At 37.5% G+C, this 18,055-nt stretch overlaps 2 protein-coding genes and 1 long non-coding RNA gene across 10 annotated transcripts; 2 read left to right on the top strand and 1 right to left on the bottom strand.

Annotated features, from left to right (window-relative positions):
* Positions 1 to 6,206: 6,206 nt before the first annotated feature.
* Positions 6,207 to 8,042, top strand: LOC110765157 (putative UDP-glucosyl transferase 73B6). Its single transcript, XM_021968231.2, has one exon. The coding sequence runs from the start codon at positions 6,267 to 6,269 to the stop codon at positions 7,719 to 7,721; it is 1,455 nt and encodes a 484-aa protein (XP_021823923.2). The 5' UTR covers positions 6,207 to 6,266; the 3' UTR covers positions 7,722 to 8,042.
* Positions 8,043 to 9,110: 1,068 nt separating this feature from the next.
* Positions 9,111 to 12,805, bottom strand: LOC110765160 (uncharacterized). 2 transcript variants are annotated; one of them, XR_002527994.2, is made up of 5 exons: positions 12,233 to 12,805; positions 11,506 to 11,590; positions 9,678 to 11,412; positions 9,497 to 9,556; positions 9,111 to 9,358 (listed from the first exon to the last, which is right to left on the bottom strand). It is a non-coding gene; the product is annotated as an uncharacterized LOC110765160 (long non-coding RNA). The 2 variants fall into 2 exon arrangements; XR_002527993.2 differs by lacking the exon at positions 11,506 to 11,590 and having other exon boundaries at positions 12,233 to 12,803.
* Positions 12,806 to 14,270: 1,465 nt separating this feature from the next.
* LOC110768208 (calcineurin B-like protein 9) lies at positions 14,271 to 15,958 on the top strand. Of its 7 annotated transcripts, none has more exons than XM_088245195.1 (7): positions 14,271 to 14,426; positions 14,502 to 14,962; positions 15,070 to 15,122; positions 15,221 to 15,327; positions 15,414 to 15,466; positions 15,599 to 15,678; positions 15,810 to 15,931. In XM_088245195.1, the coding sequence occupies exons 3-7, from the start codon at positions 15,097 to 15,099 to the stop codon at positions 15,844 to 15,846; spliced, it is 303 nt and encodes a 100-aa protein (XP_088101321.1). In that variant the 5' UTR covers positions 14,271 to 14,426; positions 14,502 to 14,962; positions 15,070 to 15,096; the 3' UTR covers positions 15,847 to 15,931. The 7 variants fall into 7 exon arrangements, 6 of the variants coding, with proteins under 6 accessions (XP_088101321.1, XP_088101323.1, XP_088101322.1 ...); XM_088245197.1 differs by having other exon boundaries at positions 14,275 to 14,686; positions 14,909 to 14,962; positions 15,810 to 15,932; XM_088245196.1 differs by having other exon boundaries at positions 14,275 to 14,426; positions 14,499 to 14,962.
* Positions 15,959 to 18,055: the final 2,097 nt, after the last annotated feature.

The raw sequence follows: 18,055 nt of genomic DNA, 5'->3' as shown, positions 1-18,055 counted from the left end.
GATCTCAACTCTTCAATTAGAGCTGTTAAATCTGAGAATGATGAACCACCTTCTAGTCAAACAATATGGTAGAATATTTTTCAGATATATTTCATTCTCCGAAAGGAGGTATTTATAATACAGGTTACAAACCCTAGTAGGGTTTAATTAGGAAATAAGTGGAATCCTAATTACATAATATCTACACAAAAGGTAAAATAAATAAAACCCAAATAGAATAGGACTAGGACTCGCCAACACTCCCCCTCAAGTTGGAGCAAAGACGTCACGCATGCCCAACTTGTCAAGCGAGTTGAGAAAGATACTTGTAGAAACAGCTTTCGTAAGAACATCAGCTGACTGATACTCTGAACGGATGAAGGGGAAGGACACAATCTGCGCATCCAACTTTTCCTTAATGAAATTTCGATCAACCTCCACATGCTTTGTACGGTCATGTTGTACAGGATTATGAGCAATTGCAATTGCAGCCGTATTGTCACAATATAACTCCATGGGTTTATTAGGCCCAAAACCAAGGTCTTTCAACAATCTTCTCAACCATAGTAACTCAGATACACCATGGGCCATTCCCCGATACTCAGCCTCAGCACTAGATCTAGACACCACCTTTTGTTTCTTGCTCCTCCACGTAACAAGATTGCCACCCACAAACATAAAATACCCAGATGTCGAACGCCTATCTGTGGCTGAACTTGCCCAATCAGTATCTGTATACCCTTCTACATTTGTATGGCCATACTTGGAGAAAATTAACCCCTTACCAGGAGTTACTTTCAGATACCTTAAAATACGAGTCACAGCCCCCATATGATCTACACTAGGAGAGTGCATAAACTGACTCACTATATTTACCGCATACGCAATATCTGGACGAGTATGAGCCAAATAAATCAACTTCCCCACAAGTCGTTGATAACGTTCTTTATCAGTTGGAACTTGATCGGGATATATCCCCAACTTATGATTCTGCTCACTAGGGGTATCAATCGGTTTACAATCCAACATTCCAGTTTCTGCAAGTAAATCCAAAACATACTTTCTTTGGGATAGAAAAATACCATGTTTAGATCTAGCAACTTCAATCCCAAGAAAATACTTTAAGTCACCCAATGATTTCATCTCGAACTCAGAAGCCAGATACTTCTGAAGACTCTGTATCTCTACATGATCATCTCCAGTCACAATCATATCATCAACATAAATAATTAAAGCCGTCAATTTACCTTTATGACGCTTCAGAAACAAAGTATGATCAGAGTTACTTTGCACATATCCAAACTTCTTCATAGATGCAGCAAATCTTCCAAACCACGCTCTTGGAGACTGCTTTAATCCATACAAGGATTTCCGTAGCTTGCACACCTCACCCTCCTTAGAAGTCACAGGGATACCCGTGCTTTAATCCATATATATTTCTTCCTTGAGATCACCATGGAGGAATGCATTTTTGACATCAAATTGTAGCAGCGGCCAGTCACGGTTAGCAGCTAAGGATAAGAGTACGCGTACAGTGTTGAGCTTAGCTACCGGAGCAAAAGTCTCTGTGTAATCCACTCCATATGTCTGAGTATACCCTTTTGCTACCAATCTTGCCTTGTAACGGTCAATGGAACCATCAGCCTTGTGCTTCAAAGTAAACACCCATCTGCACCCAACTGCCTTTTTTCCTTTTGGTAAAGGAACTAACTCCCAAGTAGCATTCTTGTTCAAGGCTTCCATCTCAACATGCATTGCATCTACCCAGTTTTGATCAGATAGAGCATCCTGCAACTTAGTTGGCACACATACACTAGATAATTGACACAAATATGATGCATATGACTTAGATAAGCGATGAGTTGACATATAATGGTTAATGGGATATTTAGATTTGGCATGTATATCAGGAGAATATTGTACTTTAGGTTTCCCACGGGTAGTACGTGGGGGCAAAGAATAGGTAGGCATATCACTAGAAAGTACCTCATTATCACAACTTGATTGAGGCAATGGCAGGGCAGAGGGGGGTATATTATCAATTTCATCTGTACGAGAGTCGCCAATATCACTGTTATGTCCTTCTGAGAGAGGCTCGGAAAAATCACAATTTTGGTCTGGCGACCGGTCGCTGCCTATGTGCGACCGGTCGTTTCCAAGCAGATTCATTAGCGACCGGTCGCCCACTTCCACACGACCGGTCGTATCGTTACAGGTTCGTTCGCGACCGGTCGCGTCCTCACTGCGACCGGTCGCTTCGCTCGTTTCGTTACTGTAGTCCCAGCTCGACGCGAGCGACCGGTCGCGACCTATGAGCGACCGGTCGTTTTCATCCTGTTCTGGAAAATTTTCCTTATTTTCCACTCCGAAACTCTTCAATTCACTCCCCCTCTCCCCCTGAGTTGAAGAGGAGGGAGACACATAATAGGGTACTTCTTCATGAAATGTGACATCCAAAGTGACATGTACCTTCTGAGTAGGCGGGTGATAACACTTATAACCTTTCTGAGTCGTAGAATAACCAATGAAGACACAGCGGAGAGCACAAGGATCAAGTTTACTCCTTTGATGAGAGTAAACATGAACATACGCAACACACCCAAATACCTTCGGAGGTAACTTAGAGACCGAAACCGGAGGAGTAAGAGCACATAACACATCAAGTGGAGTCTTGTAATCAAGAACCCGACTAGGAGTACGATTAATCAAGTAGGCGGCGGTTAAGACACCATGTCCCCAAAGGTGATGGGGAACAGACATATCCAACATCAGAGAGCGAGCAACTTCAAGTAACTGGCGATTCTTCCTTTCAGACACACCATTCTGTTGAGGTGTAAAAGGAGTGGTAGTTTGGTGAATGATACCTTGATCACGAAAGAATTGAGCCAAGGTATGATTCACATATTCACCGCCATTATCAGTGCGAAATACTTTAACGCGAGCATGGAACTGAGTAGACACCATGGCACAAAAGTCAGGAAGAATAGAGACAACATCATGTTTAGTCTTCATCAAATACACCCATGTTAAACGAGTGCAGTCATCAATAAAAGTCACAAACCAACGGAAACCGTGAGAAGTCACACGAGCAGGACCCCAAACATCAGAATGTACTAACTCAAAAGGCAAAGCAGCTTTATTATTACTTAAGGGGAAAACAGTACGGTGGCTCTTGGCCATTACACAAGTCTCACATTTGAAACTAGACTCATCATATGAACTAAATAATGAAGGAAACAAATGTCTAAGATAACCAAACGACGGATGTCCTAAGCGACGATGCCATAACCAAAGTTGGTGCTTGTCCTTGACACTGCCACTCAGAGCTTTATTAGCGACACAATCACGAACTGCTGCAGCCGGCAACTGTAAGTAATATAACCCCCCTATCCGTTTACCATGCCCAATCTTCTCGTGAGTCCTGAGATCCTGGAAAAAACAATGGGTAGAATAGAAGGTAGCAGAAGCGTTAAGTGTATCAAGTAAACGCCCAACAGATAACAAATTGCAATGAATATTGGGAACCAAGAGTGCATGAGACAGGGGTAACGAAGGAGTAAGATGGATGGTACCTTCACCGGTAACTGGGGAAGGTAAACCATTAGCACTAGTAATATATGGGTCACGAGGGTTATGCAAAAACTCATCAAACATTTTATCATTATAAGTCATATGATCAGAAGCACCAGTGTCAATTATCCAAGTAGTAGAACCCATACCTGGCATAGTATCAGAAGCACACAGATTTGCAGATGGAGTTGGAGGACGGGCCTCATCGGGAGTCACAGTGTAAGTGGCCTTGGGACCATACATACGAGCTTTGTAGTCAACAAACCAATCAGGGTAACCATGCTCCTTAAAACACTTTTCAGAGTAATGATCCCCATTACAATGGCGGCACTTAGGCGGACCTTCAAGAGAGGTGGAAGCAGAAGGACGAAACCCAGCAGAAGATCCAAACTTTTTCTGCGGCGGGCGACCGGTCGCGACTTGCGGGGCGACCGGTCGGTGACGTGCTGGATCCACCTTAAGAGCCAGCGATCCTCCTCCAAGCATCGCGGACTGGCGGGTATCTTCCTCCATGACCATTGCATAGGCTTCGAGAGGGGGTGGTACAGGACTAAGAGCAAGAATATGGCTACGAACACCATCATACGGTGGATCTAGCCCACCAAGAAAATCATAAACTCGATCGGCTTCAATTTCTTTCAGACGACGAGCCCCATCAGTAGAACAATTAAACTCATGCGGACGCAGACAATCAATCTCTTTCCAGATAGCATGAAGTTTTTCATAAAACACTTTCACAGATTCACCATTCTGACTTATAAGTATGGATTGCCGTCGGAGTTGAAACAAACGAGAACTATTCTGAGTCACAGTATAGGTCTTCCGAGCAGCCTCCCATATATCAAAAGCAGTATCACCATGTTCGAACAAGGCACGAACTGGTTTAGTCATGGAATTTAGAAGCCATGACTGCACCAGACAATTATCTTCTTCCCATTCGGTATAGTCAGCGGAGTCTTGAGACGGAGCAGGCTTCTTCCCATTGATCCAACTTGCCATACGACGACTAGTAATCGTAATACGCACACCACGAGACCAAGAGGCATAATTGGAGCCATCCAATTTGTCAGATGTAATCAGGGTAGAGTAATCACGCGAGGGACGTGCCTCCTTCGGTGTAGATGCACTAGTACCAGTCACAACTATGGAATCATCACCCATGATAGATAGCAGCGGAAACAAACACAACACAGGCACGGGCACAAGAACCCTAAAAAGAAATTAGGGCACTGAGTAGAACACGGCACAAGAACCCTAAAAAGAATTTAGGGCACAGAGTAGAACACGGATGGGCACAACACACACAGGCACCAGAAACTAGGCTCTGATACCAAGTCAAACAATATGGTAGAATATTTTTCAGATATATTTCATTCTCCGAAAGGAGGTATTTATAATACAGGTTGCAAACCCTAGTAGGGTTTAATTAGGAAATAAGTGGAATCCTAATTACATAATATCTACACAAAAGGTAAAATAAATAAAACCCAAATAGAATAGGACTAGGACTCGCCAACACTTCTTCAACAGCCCTCCTTGCCATCTCCCCAAGTGCCCTTGCTCTGCTTCTTATTTCCTCTGCTTCATCACCCACCATGACTTGAGCCACAGCCTTCTCTATGGCGTCCCTCTTCACACTGGCTTCCTTCTTCACATCTACTAATGAAGCCCATTTTTGAGAACCAACAGCAACACCAATTCTTAGTATCTCAGTCGCCAACTTCTCATTGTAAAACTGCTCGGCGGACACAGGCCATGTGATCATTGGCACCCCAGAAGACACTCCTTCAAGGATAGAGTTACACCCACAGTGAGTTACAAAGCCTCCAATTGCTTGATGCTCCAGAATCAGCACCTGTGGAGCCCAACCTCTTATAATTAGTCCCTTACCTTCCATTCTCTGTTCAAACCCTTCAGGCAACCACTCTTCCTTTTCTTAATGCTGACCACCAATATATATATTTTTCCTTTTGCTCTCTTTGTTACAATTTGAAGATGATTAAACTCCGTACCAAAAACCTAAAATAAAAGAGAAATGTTTGGACCAATTTGCCCCAACTGGGCATCTCCTTTTTTATCCCAAACTCTATGGAAGGTGGCATCTTTACTTTCTCTCAACCCAGCTTTAGTGGTTGATGACAACGTTATATTTAGATTTGGTTTTATGAAGAATAAAATGTTTCACTATATAGTAGTAATAATTAGTTTTTACTACCAAAACATATGTTGATTAGTACAAATGACAATACCATTACAATTCGATCGAAAAAACAATACCGTTACAATCGATAGCGATAGGTAGTTTGTGACGGCTATTAACATCTAAAAGCATAAAAAATTGTGAAATTTGAAAAATTAATTTTCTTTTAACACATCAAAGGCTTCTAAACATTTTTTATTTTATTTTATAAGATTTAGAACTATTAAGTAAGTCAATGTCTTGTTCCCCAAACTTTCGTTTAAAAAATTGATACCTTATCGCACTAAAATTCAAAGATTTTGTTCATAGTTGACTGATTAAACTAATTGTATCCCATGGAAATAACAAGCCAAACACAATTTTTTAAGCTCCATGAGACTTGCTTTCCAGGTCAAATGTACTGTTATATACCAACTCTATCAACCAGTTCTTTCAGTCAAGCCTTGAATGATTTGCAGTTTCATTACTTCTCAGCTTCACCATCTTCTCCATAATCACAAATCTCTTGCAACTTAAAATGGATCAAAAAACCATCCAGCCTCACATTTTCTTCTTTCCCTATATGAGTCATGGCCACATGATACCAACCATAGACATGGCCAAACTATTTGCTTCCAAAGGCATCAAAACAACCATAATTTCTACTCCTCATAATTTGTCCCTCTTCTCCAAAGCAATTGAAAGAAGCAAACTTTCGGGTTTCGAAATCGGAGTTCTTGCTCTCAAATTCCCAGCTGTGGAGGTTGGGTTGCCAGAAGGGTGTGAGAATGCTCACATGGTTGAAACACAGGAAGAGCTCCAAAAATTCTTGAAGGCCACAACTTTGCTTGCTCAACAACTTGAGCAGCTCCTCAAAGATCACCAACCCAATTGCCTTGTGGCTGACATATTTTTCCCATGGGCAACTGATGTTGCTGCTAAATTTGGAATCCCAAGGCTTGTTTTCCATGGCACAAATTTCATCTCTTTATGTGTTTCACACCATTTGATGAAAATGGACCTTTCCATAGTGTCTGATTCTGAACCTCTTGTCATTCCCAACTTACCACATGAGCACAAGCTTGCAGGAAACCAAATACCAGATTTCATGAAACAAGAATCTGAATTGAGAAGTTTTGGCAAAGCAGCTGCAGAATCTGAGTGGAAGAGCCATGGGGTTCTTGTTAACAGCTTCTATGAGCTTGAACCAGCTTATGCTGACCATTACAGGAACTTTTTGGGAATCAAGGCTTGGCATATTGGACCTACTTTTCTATGCAATAAGGAGATTGAAGATAAGGCAAACAGAGGACCCAAAGCGTCCTTAGATGAACATGAATGCTTGAAGTGGCTAAGTTCTAAGGAACCCAATTCAGTAATTTATGTGAGCTTTGGAAGTGTGGTGAAGTTTGATGATGCTCAGCTCCTTGAGATTGCATTGGGTCTTGAGGCTTCAGGGCAGCAATTCATTTGGGTAGTGAAAAAAGAAAAGAGTGATCAAGAAAATAAAGAAGACTGGTTGCCTGAAGGGTTTGAGGACAGAGTTGAAGGCAGAGGACTTGTTATAAGAGGATGGGCTCCACAGGTGCCAATTCTTGAGCACCAAGCAACAGGAGGCTTTGTGACTCATTGTGGATGGAACTCCACCATGGAAGCAGTGACTGCCGGTGTGCCAATGGCCACGTGGCCTGCGTTCGCCGATCAGTTTTACAACGAAAAATTGGTGACTGAAATACTTGGAATTGGGGTTAGAGTGGTTGAGGGTGCTAAAAAATGGGCTAGGTTTGGAGGGGATAGAGTGAAGAAGGAAAATATAGAGAAGGCTGTGACAGAGGTTATGGTTGGTAAAGATGCAGAGGAAATGAGAATCAGAGCCAAGGCGCTTGGGGAAATGGCAAGAAAGAGCGTGGAGGAAGGTGGATCATCTTACAAGGATTTGAATGCCTTGATTCAAGAATTGGGGCTCCATAGGATTGCCCCTCCTCAGTCCTAATTGGAATATATACTTTTTTTTGGGAGCTAAACTATAGGGGATGGGGATTTCTCACACACACAACTATGATGCCATGGGGATATATATTTTGGCTTATGTGTATTATATAGGGCTGTATAAACCACGAGCTGTTTCTAAAGAAATAAAGTGTCACGGTTCAGAGGCAAATGTAAAAGGGCTGTATAATATTAAAAAAACAAAAAAAACAAAAGCTGAGGAAAAGAATAATAATCCTATGCCCTTTAGACGCAATAAGAAATCAGTATTGTAAACCTGTAAATATTCATGAATTTTTTAGCTCATGTGACATATTTGATGTGATTGGCTTTGATAAAAAGAAAGTTATTGTTATATTAACAAAAAAAAATTCAAATGATCGTCCAGATGAATTCTTTTTAGCGTTAAGATAATGCCGCCATTTGGTGTTACTAATTCATGTGTTGAAATTCGTATGACAATATTGATGAATTGCTAACAACACATGACGGTGTTAAAGAGCGAAAAAGTTCTCTATGCTGGACTGCAATTCCAAGTTGGTCCAACCACAAACAAATGTAGACCTTTCACCCCCAAAAGTTGAATTTGGAACCTCTTCTATAAAGTAAAGAGAAGTATCACAGGACTAAATGGTTGTTCACAAATATCCTCAGAATTTACAAAACAATTATAGTTTGTATTTTCGACCAAAAAAAAAAATTATAGTTTGTATTAACTCTATATGCCCAAAAGCTACTTTATGAAAGCAACCCATCCAAAGAAGTTTAAGTTATAAAATAAATTTGTTCTCACCTTGCTCCAGCAAACTGTGATCACTGAAGCTTGGGCCTTACAGCAATGAATAAACTTATGGTGGTAATAATGATATTCATTGTGCCCAAGTCAGTTGAACCTTATCATTCTCACCTCCCTCATTTCTTCCCCTCTCCTCCACATCCCCATCGCCTTCTCCATGCCACTCAATCCCATTATGATGTTAGAGATAAGAAAAAATCATCAGAAAAATTATTGCCTCAAAATCATGATGATATCACTACAAGAAAAACACCCTTTGTTGACACCTAAAAAGCGTCACGTTAGCCATTTCCTGACAGTTCAAAAAGCATCAGGAATACCAGTGTCAACAAAAGTTACCCCCCTTTCTTGACGCTTATTATCCGTCAATGTTTAATATTTCCTGACGGTTATGAAATGTCACAAAACTGTCAGGAAACTATGTTCTCTTGACGCTTTTTAAGTATCAACAATTTTTTTTGTTTATAAACTTAAAGAGTTGTTTCTTGATGGTTTTTAGCCGTCAACAATAGTATGACTGTCCAAAAAAAAAATTAATTGCAAAGGAATAATTAAATTGCTAAATAATTATATAAAACAACAAACTCAGATCTCACATCCACTAAAATAAATTATATATATATATATATATATATAAATATTCAGCACTACAAAAATGTTATAACATGTCAACTATATAGGCAAATGATATTAAAAACATATAAACAAATGGAAATGAACCAAATTATCTAATATCCAGTAAGTCTCAAACTATGTAGAACTTGTCACTTGGAAGCTTGACATTCCTTAGCACTTGATGAGCATAAAATTGCCTTTGTGGTATGAGCCGCACTAATCACATCAATCTGCTAAGATGTAAACATATGAATTAAAGAGTAAATTAATGCACATGGAACTAAAAGTAAACAGAATTCTGATAATAGATGAAGCCTTAAATAATCTCTAATTTTTAATAATATATATATAGTGATGAGATTACGAACCTGTTAAGTCCTCACTCTAACGTCATAGTTAAACATACACATTCTTAGATATTTAAGATACTGTAAAGTTAACAAAGATAATATCAACCAAAGAAGTTTTATGATCAAAAGTATTGAATGATAGCCTAGTAAATGAAATCAAATTAGAACCTAGTTCAAAATTAACATAAAAAATGCTTACCTTGTTACATATGCTTTGTCCAAACTGAATTGACAAACAAAATCTGTAAAATCAGAGCCCACGATTGAAATTGAAACCTCAAACTTCAAATAAAAATTAGAAAGCGGAGTGTTATTCAACAAGGGTAAGATAATGATTAAAGATGAATCAGAACTTTTAACAATTAATTTCAGATAAGGGGGGTTAATAGACAGACTTGCTAGAAGAAAATATACGAACTTCGTGGAATGTGTGCTTAATCTAGTTTCAAATTCTCAGAAATTTCAGCGACAAACTTTCGAATTACATATGCAAAATGTGTACTCTTAAATGCACAACGAAACTAAACGTTCATAATTAGCATTATGAAACGATCAATAAAATGTATAAACCATAAAAGCAAGCATTGGGTCCTCAAATGCCAAGCATAATTAAACTAAGCCAAATCTTTTTGGTGAACCAACAACCACTCTGATAATTAAACCAAGTCTAAACCAAATCAACAACTAGTCCAAGAGTAATATACAATGCCAAATCAACAACTAACCAGTGACTAGAAGCCCATGGGTATTCTATAAATGCAACTTGAAGCCCATGGGTATTCTATAAATGCAACCATTTTCTGCACATAATTTAGAAGACAATGGCTAGCCCATGTCTAAAATCAATTTTTACTGGTTGAAAACAGAAAGTAGAATATGAATTGTAAAAAAGAAAAAAGGAGATATAGAGGGCAGAGAGACTAGCTTAATCAACTGATGTATGGGCTTCCAAAATGGAACTTGTTATTCATCTGCACAATGCCAACAAATCTTTAGGAAACAAAATTAAGAAACAAAGTTCTTGTAGTGTCTATATGTGCATGCTAGTGCTATTGACAAACCTATGAGAATTTGATGGACAATTCTTGTGGCATGGAAATAAATTCCTACTCAGGTTAAAACACATATTACGAGTACTTCACAAGACTTATAAGTCCTAGAATCATCCATAAAGAAGAGTATATAAATAGACAAATATCTTCTTATGTGTCTATATAGCCATTTCACATGTTAGTACTATCATGTTGCTAATAATTTTTCAGTAAATTATGAAGTACGAAATTTCTCAAGCAAAGTAAGTGTCACCAAGTGGGTTGAACTACCTAGAGAGCATTCTATATGTGGGAAGAGAATCAGTCTATTGAAAAAAAATAAAAGTCATGCTAGCATCTGCATGCTTAAAAGTTAAATGAAGTAAGAAAAACAATTTAAATTAAGTTAAAGAACTATCTAGATTGGTCTATCTAGATTTTATAAAACAGAACATGCACACATCACAACCTAAGTTAGAGAACTAAACTCAAAATAAAATTTGAAAAACTCAGAGCCTAAATAATAGGAAAATGAGGAGTAACAGTTGAGCAGAGGAAGTTCAGGTCTCAGAAAAATAAGCAATAATTTATTAAGAAACTTCTCTGGTTTAAAAGAAAATTAAATATTACCAAACAACACCCAATGGGATGAAATTGACGAGGTAGCATATTCTTTGAGACTGCTACACAATACAGTAGAAATATATATGAAAAGAAACCCAAAACAATGGAAATATATGCGAATCAAGATGACCTTAAAAAGCATTAAGAAGAAATGGGCTGCAAGATGAGTGATACTCACAAAGCAGATAACTCCCCTTCCTGGCCTCAATTCCAAAGGCTCATGCAGCTGCCCTGGTTGAGGATGCACTCCAGTATCTCCATAAGGCTTTCCACTTAACCCTACACATACAGAAGTCACAAATTTATCCTCAAAGTCATACCTACTTTGAATAAAGCAAGATACCAATGCCTCTAAATTCTTTTAAAAAATACCATAACTAAATTAATTGAATTAATCCATCAAGAAGTAAACCCTTGATTGTATGAATAGGGCCAGAAGATCAAGTAACTGATGTTCCTGCCATCAAAATGTAAATTGGTGAAACAAGTTCTAGCCATGTGGCTTGTAAGAGAAATTCGTAGTCATGCTGAAGTGTCGGATTATCTAAGCATTATAATAATTGAAAATATGAAGAAACTAAAATAATAAAATTGATAGAGTGTAGGGATTTGGCCAAATTAGAGCTGTACCCAGTGTATGAATCTGGATCATTTTCATTACACTAACAACAAAAACAAAATAATAATAATAATCATATTTCTATAGTCCTTGCTTGAAACAACAAATCTGACGCAAATAATCAATTTTTTTTATAGTGCTTGCTTTAACATTCAAAAAAAATTAATTGTTAAGATCCCTTTCCAACATCAGTTTTTCAGTCCCAACTTACAAAGTTCAAGAGTTACAAATACCCAGAGTCTGGACAAGACTTTATATGAAGCTAATCAAAATAGCTGATAAAATACGCAATTACTCAGCTTTTACTTTCCTCTCCTAAACCTAAAATTCAAAAACATAAATTTATTCCATTTAGCTTTAACCAACCCATGACTTTTTAAGAGCTCAATTTTATATGTTGAAGTGAGCATTCGCAGTGAAAGCCACTCAAATACAACCCAACAAACATAATTAAAAAGAAAAAGGAAGAATTGGGCTTACCAAAGTATCATCCAAAGTGCAAGAATGTATTTGCCATTCGGTGCGAACTATACGAAACAAATTGGGGGTTCTCATCATCAATCACTTGTCGCCTTGTCCTAGGTGATAATAAAAGTGTGAGACAGTAAGGTGAATTTGAGTTTTTTGTAAATTGGGGATGAGAGTTTTTAGGGTTTAGTTCTGGAATTGAGATAAGGAAAGAGGAGCAGACAATGAGAGTTAGGGAGAGCAAACTGGCGATTTGTGGATGGAGACAATAAGAGTTTGGCAAATCAAAGGGGCGATTTGTGGATGGAGACAGTGAGATTTGATGTGAGCAAAGGGGCGCGATTGTGGCTGAGATTTTGGGTATTTAAGTTTGGTTTTGAAACGAAGTCTGGAAAGGAGATTGAGAGACCATGGAACTACAGAGATGAAACGAAGGGAGAGCTATGGAGAAGAGAGAGCTGCAGATAGAGACAGTGAGGCGAGCGCGAGGGTGAAATCTAAAAAAATAATCCTACCCTAACACAGTTAGTGAATTTGGGATCTGAAAGAGAAACCTACCAGCTTTCCCTCTTTTTTTATTCCCTTTTTTTTTTGTTCTAATACTAGTATGTTTTCTTGACGGTTTATACTTTTATTTTTTAAAGTGTCAGATATATAAGGGTTTTAATTGACGTTGTTTCTCAAATGTCAGGGAAAAGTGATATAGAGTTGACGCTCTTTATAAAAATGTCAAGGAATGTGATACATACTTGACGTTTCAGGTAAAACGTCATGAAAACATGCTGTGTAGTTGACGCTTTTTAAAAAGCGTCAAAGCTTCATAGAAGAGGTGATGGTTTTGCAAAAAGCGTCAGCTATTAAGTGTCAACTAAAGCCCATTTTCTTGTAGTGTATAGACATAGGGAAGCACTTATTTCATTGGATTGGTTTGAGCATGGCAGTACAAGATGCAGTATGTACGATTAAGTGTGCACCCATAGCTCTAGATAATGTCAAGTTTTTTCTGTGCTTGCTATCATCAATGTTGGCTTGAGTCTTTTTTCAGACGGCTTCCTCCGAGAGCATGATTATGGCTGCAAGCTTAGTGGTATGGAATCCAAGAAGCCTGAAAATCTATGTATACTTCTAAGTTGATTCATTTCCTTAAATATGTATATATGGTATCATGTTCTTGAACAAAATTTAAGGAAATCAAACTTGATCATGTCACTGATGCTATAACTTATGTTTCGTGATAGAATATTAACCATGTAATCCTATATGAGCAAACTAACTTGTACGCAATTTGGTGTATTTTATTTTTGGGTAAATTACTCAAATGGTCCTCAAACTTATACCCGATTTACATTTTGGTCCCTCAATTAAATTATTCGTTCAAATGGTCCATCAACTCTATATTAATTGCTCCATTGATCCTACCGTTAAATTATGCTAATGTTGCTGTCAAATGTAAGGGTAAAACTGTCCATAATTGTCCTATGTTCCCCAAATAGGTGATAAAGTGGTGATACACTGATACATAGGTGATAAAGTGTTGATAAAGTGGTGATAAAGGGGTGATAAATAGGTCAAAAGTCTTATTTACCCCCACAAATGTAGCATGTGCTGCTCACATGACTAAATTTAACATAAAATGTATAGAAAATTAGTAAAATACCCATTTCTAGACATAAAACTATAAATATACCCTATACTATTTACTGTATATAAACACACCCAAAATAAACCCAAAAATTGACAACCGTAGATTTTTTAAATTTAATAGCAATGTTGGATTATTATTTTGCCCTTTTGCCCAAAATAAACCCAGCTCTGAGGCTCAATTAAGATAATCGACGATTGCTCCTTCAAAATCTCAGAGCTGGTCTGTGAGATCTCTCACTCACTTTCTCACAGATCTTGCAGCTATTTCCAGATCTCATAGCTCAATCGCATCTCGCATCTCAGTCACAGGCAAGGTCGTTTTACAACTCAGGAGGTGGACTCAGGTCCTGATCCATGATGCCGACTCTTTCCTCCACCACCGAATCGAAGATCATCAACGACCGTGAGACCGAGAGGTCCAGGCACTTCGGCTTCGTCACCTTCAACAACGATAAGGCCATGAAGGACGCAATCGAAGGCATAAACGGCCAGAACCTCGACGGCCATAACATCACCGTCAACGAGGCCCAATCTCGTGTTGCAGACAACAATGGATTTCTCGGTAAAAATTAAAATGGGCGAATTTTCATTTCTCAGTGTTTATGCTTAATTTTTTATTTTTTGATTAATTAAGCAGGGGATTGAGACAAAGATTGAGTTCTTTATCATCGGGCGACTGGATCTGCAAGGCATTTATATCGTTTGTGGCGATCATAGAGGTGTTGATTTTTGCTATGACCGATTGCTTCAGCGACCATCCCTGCCCAACCAAACGCAGTTTTGCATTCGACGATATGTCTGTCCTCTCCGATAAAACCATATGTATGAATTTTTATTTATTTAAAATATTCAGAAGATTAAGAAAACTATATATATATGCAGAACTTTGAATTGTGAATTATTTCCTTCTGCTTTGGGAATTTTGGGAAAAAAAGAAGAAGAAGAAATAAATGATTAGTTAATAAGAATTTTGAATGTTGTTTGTGATGTTTACTTGCATGAAATCATGATGCAATTACTGTTAATGAGCTGGAGGTATTGTAGGAGCTATTTAAAAAGCTGAGTAATTCAATTATTGACTACATATAGATTCATAAGGTCAGCCAAATTTCTTTGAATCATTCAAATTCAATTATGAAGAAATCTGTTGTTTCTTTCTAGTTTCATGCATTGTAGTAATTATTTGAATGATGATTTTGTTGCAGGAAGAGTTTCAACTAGCACTATTCCCTATGGTGAAAATCTTTTCCTGGACAGGGTATATGCTTCATACCAACATCTTGAACTAATTGACTAGGATATATATATATATTATTCCCTGCACCTACTTACGCGAACTGTATTTTGCTTTTCCAGGTTTTTGATCTCTTTGATGAAAAGAAATGGTGTCTTTGAATTTGATGAGTTTGTTCATGCACTCAATGTCTTCCATCCATATGCCCATACAGATAATAAAATTGATTGTAAGTCTTACTGTTATAAGAGGCAAAGCTAAATGTTGTGTGTGTGTCTTTCTTGTTATCTTATATTGTTTGTTAATTACTTGCAGTTGCATTTAGGCTCTATGATCTAAGACAAACCGGGTTCATTGAGCGAGAAGAAGTGAGTCTTGTACTACTTTTTTACTGTCTAAATCTCCAAGGAAATTTATGTTTTTATGGGTATTTTTACGTTCGATACCTTGTATGAACATGAACACGATATTTAAATTAAGCAGCCTCTGTTTGGTTTCAGGTTAAGCAAATGGTGATTGCCATAATGATGGAATCTGACTTGAAATTGTCAGAGATCTTCTTGAGTCTATCATTGATAATGTAAGCACTACGTAGTTGTGTAAGTTTGGATGTTGTTTTACTAGGTGGTAATCAGAGCTTCTGGAGAATTTAGTACTCACGACATCTTCTATGACATAGTATTAACAGTGTACTTTTTTTCTTTCTTGTAGAGGTATTTCCTTTTGCCTTTGTGATTATATGTGGTGAAACTTTGGACAATTAGAGGTGGTTCCTGCAAAAGATATTGGATGTCTTGCTGGGTTTTTTTAATTTTTTTGTATGAAATGGTATTGACAATGTACTTCTATGAAATAATATTAACAATGTGCTTCTATGACATGGTATTAACAGTGTACTTCTATAACATGGTATTAACAATGTATTTTTATGAAATGGTATTAACAATGTACTTCTATGAAATGGTATTAACAATGTGCTTTTATGATATGGTATTAACAGTGTACTTCTATAACATGGTATTAACAATGTACTTCTATGAAATGGTATTAACAATGTGCTTCTATGAAATGGTATTAACAGTGTACTTCTATGAAATGGTATTAACAATGTACTAAGGTTCGATGGAGAAGGGTTGTAAGGAAAGCTCCTTGATTTTCGCGATATTTTTTTTTAAATTTGGGTTTTTGAAAAAAATTTGGGTTGGGCTTGTTTTGAGTTTTTTTTGAGCTTTTTGTGTTGGGCTTGTTTTAAGTTAATTAATGGTAGAGATGTAATATATAGGAACTTCAACACTCATTTATTATGTAGTAAATGGTTTTTGGGTATGTTTATAAAGTGCATTCCATGTGGGGTTTTTTTTATAATTTCAGCCCTTATTTTGGGTATATTACTAAAGATCCCTAAAATGTAATGGTAGGACCAAAGCGACGATTAATAAAGAGTTGGTGGACCATTTGAATGAATAATTTAGTTTAGGGACCAAAATGTAAATCGAGTACAAATTTGAGGACCATTTGAGTAATTTACCCTTTATTTTTTGTGTCTATCTCTCTGCTCACACAAACGACACACGATTACATTGAGAAAATGACTATTTTATTTGTTAGATAATGCATTGTAGAATGCTAATAGAGGTAGTGTGCTAACGAGGACAACAATGGTGAAAAATATTAGTGATGATGTAAGAACTCAAAATTTTATGATTAATTATACAATAGTCTCACAAACTAGAAGATGACCCCATAAACATAAATGAAAATAGTAGAAAATTCTAGACAAGAGCCACAATATACTCCGGCTAGAATTACATGTTGAAGTCGGTTTGCTATACAACCGACCTATCTAGTGGGTTCAATAATCTATAAATAGGCATTAAACCTACTCATTGTAATTAAGCTAGAAGCTAGCAACCTAAACTAATAAGACTAAGAGCATCCGCAATGATGCTCTCTATTTCTTAGCTAAAAATATAAGAAAGCTATTTTAGGAGCTCTCTAAAAAATTTCAACTCCAACCATACTCCCTAATTTGGAGAGTCATAAATGCTATAACTCTTTTTTGATTGGTCCATCTCTATTAAAAAAAAAAAAAAGTTAGCATTAAATAAAGGTTTGAAATACTCATTAAATAAGACAGCATTAAATTATAGGGAGCCCCTAAGAGTACTTTCTCTCTCCTCAGATTTAGGAGCTCCTAGAGGACTCCCTATTTTAGGAGGTGGATAGGGAGCATGGTTGGAGTTGCATTTTTACAATTCCTCCCTAAAATTTGTCTAAGGAGGTGGTTTATGGAGCCCATTGCGGATGCTCTAATAAGTTAGCTATCTAGCTAATTAACTCAAGGTGGTGAGAATTAGCCAAGAGTGTTGTGTGGAAACACTCCAAGACTTTGTCGTTGATGAACTATACAACGACACACACACAAACCCCTTGAGAATAAAGTACACATACAAACTCCTTTGAGAATAAAGCGCACACACCACGAAGAGAATAAAACAAACACACAAGAACACAAAGATTTATAGGAGTTTGGCCTCGTGTCTACGTCATCTTGGGGATCCACCCAAGAAATTCACTAGTATATGTAAAAATGGCTTTGGTTACAATCTAGAACCCCTTTAGCTCTCACAAGAACCCTAACTTTCTTTTCTCTCACCCTTACTCAAACCCTCTAATGTCCTTGTAAATACCCTAGAATTCCTTCTTGGATTCTCTTTTCTCTCACCCTTACTTCATAAAATTCCAACAAGTGATTGAACTGATGGTTATGATTGGAGAAGAGATTGAACTGATAAGGCTTGACTGAAAGAGATAGGAGATACACTTGGTATATTATAGTACTTTGGGACTTGGGAGGAAAGGCACAGAGGGCTTTAAAAAAAATGTGTCCAGTTTGTGTAGTCAATGATTTACAATAGATTAATCTGTCAGTTCTAAACCTAGCCTTTGAAAATGTA

The sequence above is a fragment of the Prunus avium genome, chromosome 8 (assembly GCF_965620075.1).
Source record: "Prunus avium chromosome 8, drPruAviu1.hap1.1, whole genome shotgun sequence".
Lineage (NCBI taxonomy): Eukaryota > Viridiplantae > Streptophyta > Magnoliopsida > Rosales > Rosaceae > Prunus > Prunus avium.
Note: the sequence above shows the minus strand (reverse complement) of the source record. Positions and strands in the feature narration are given on the sequence as shown.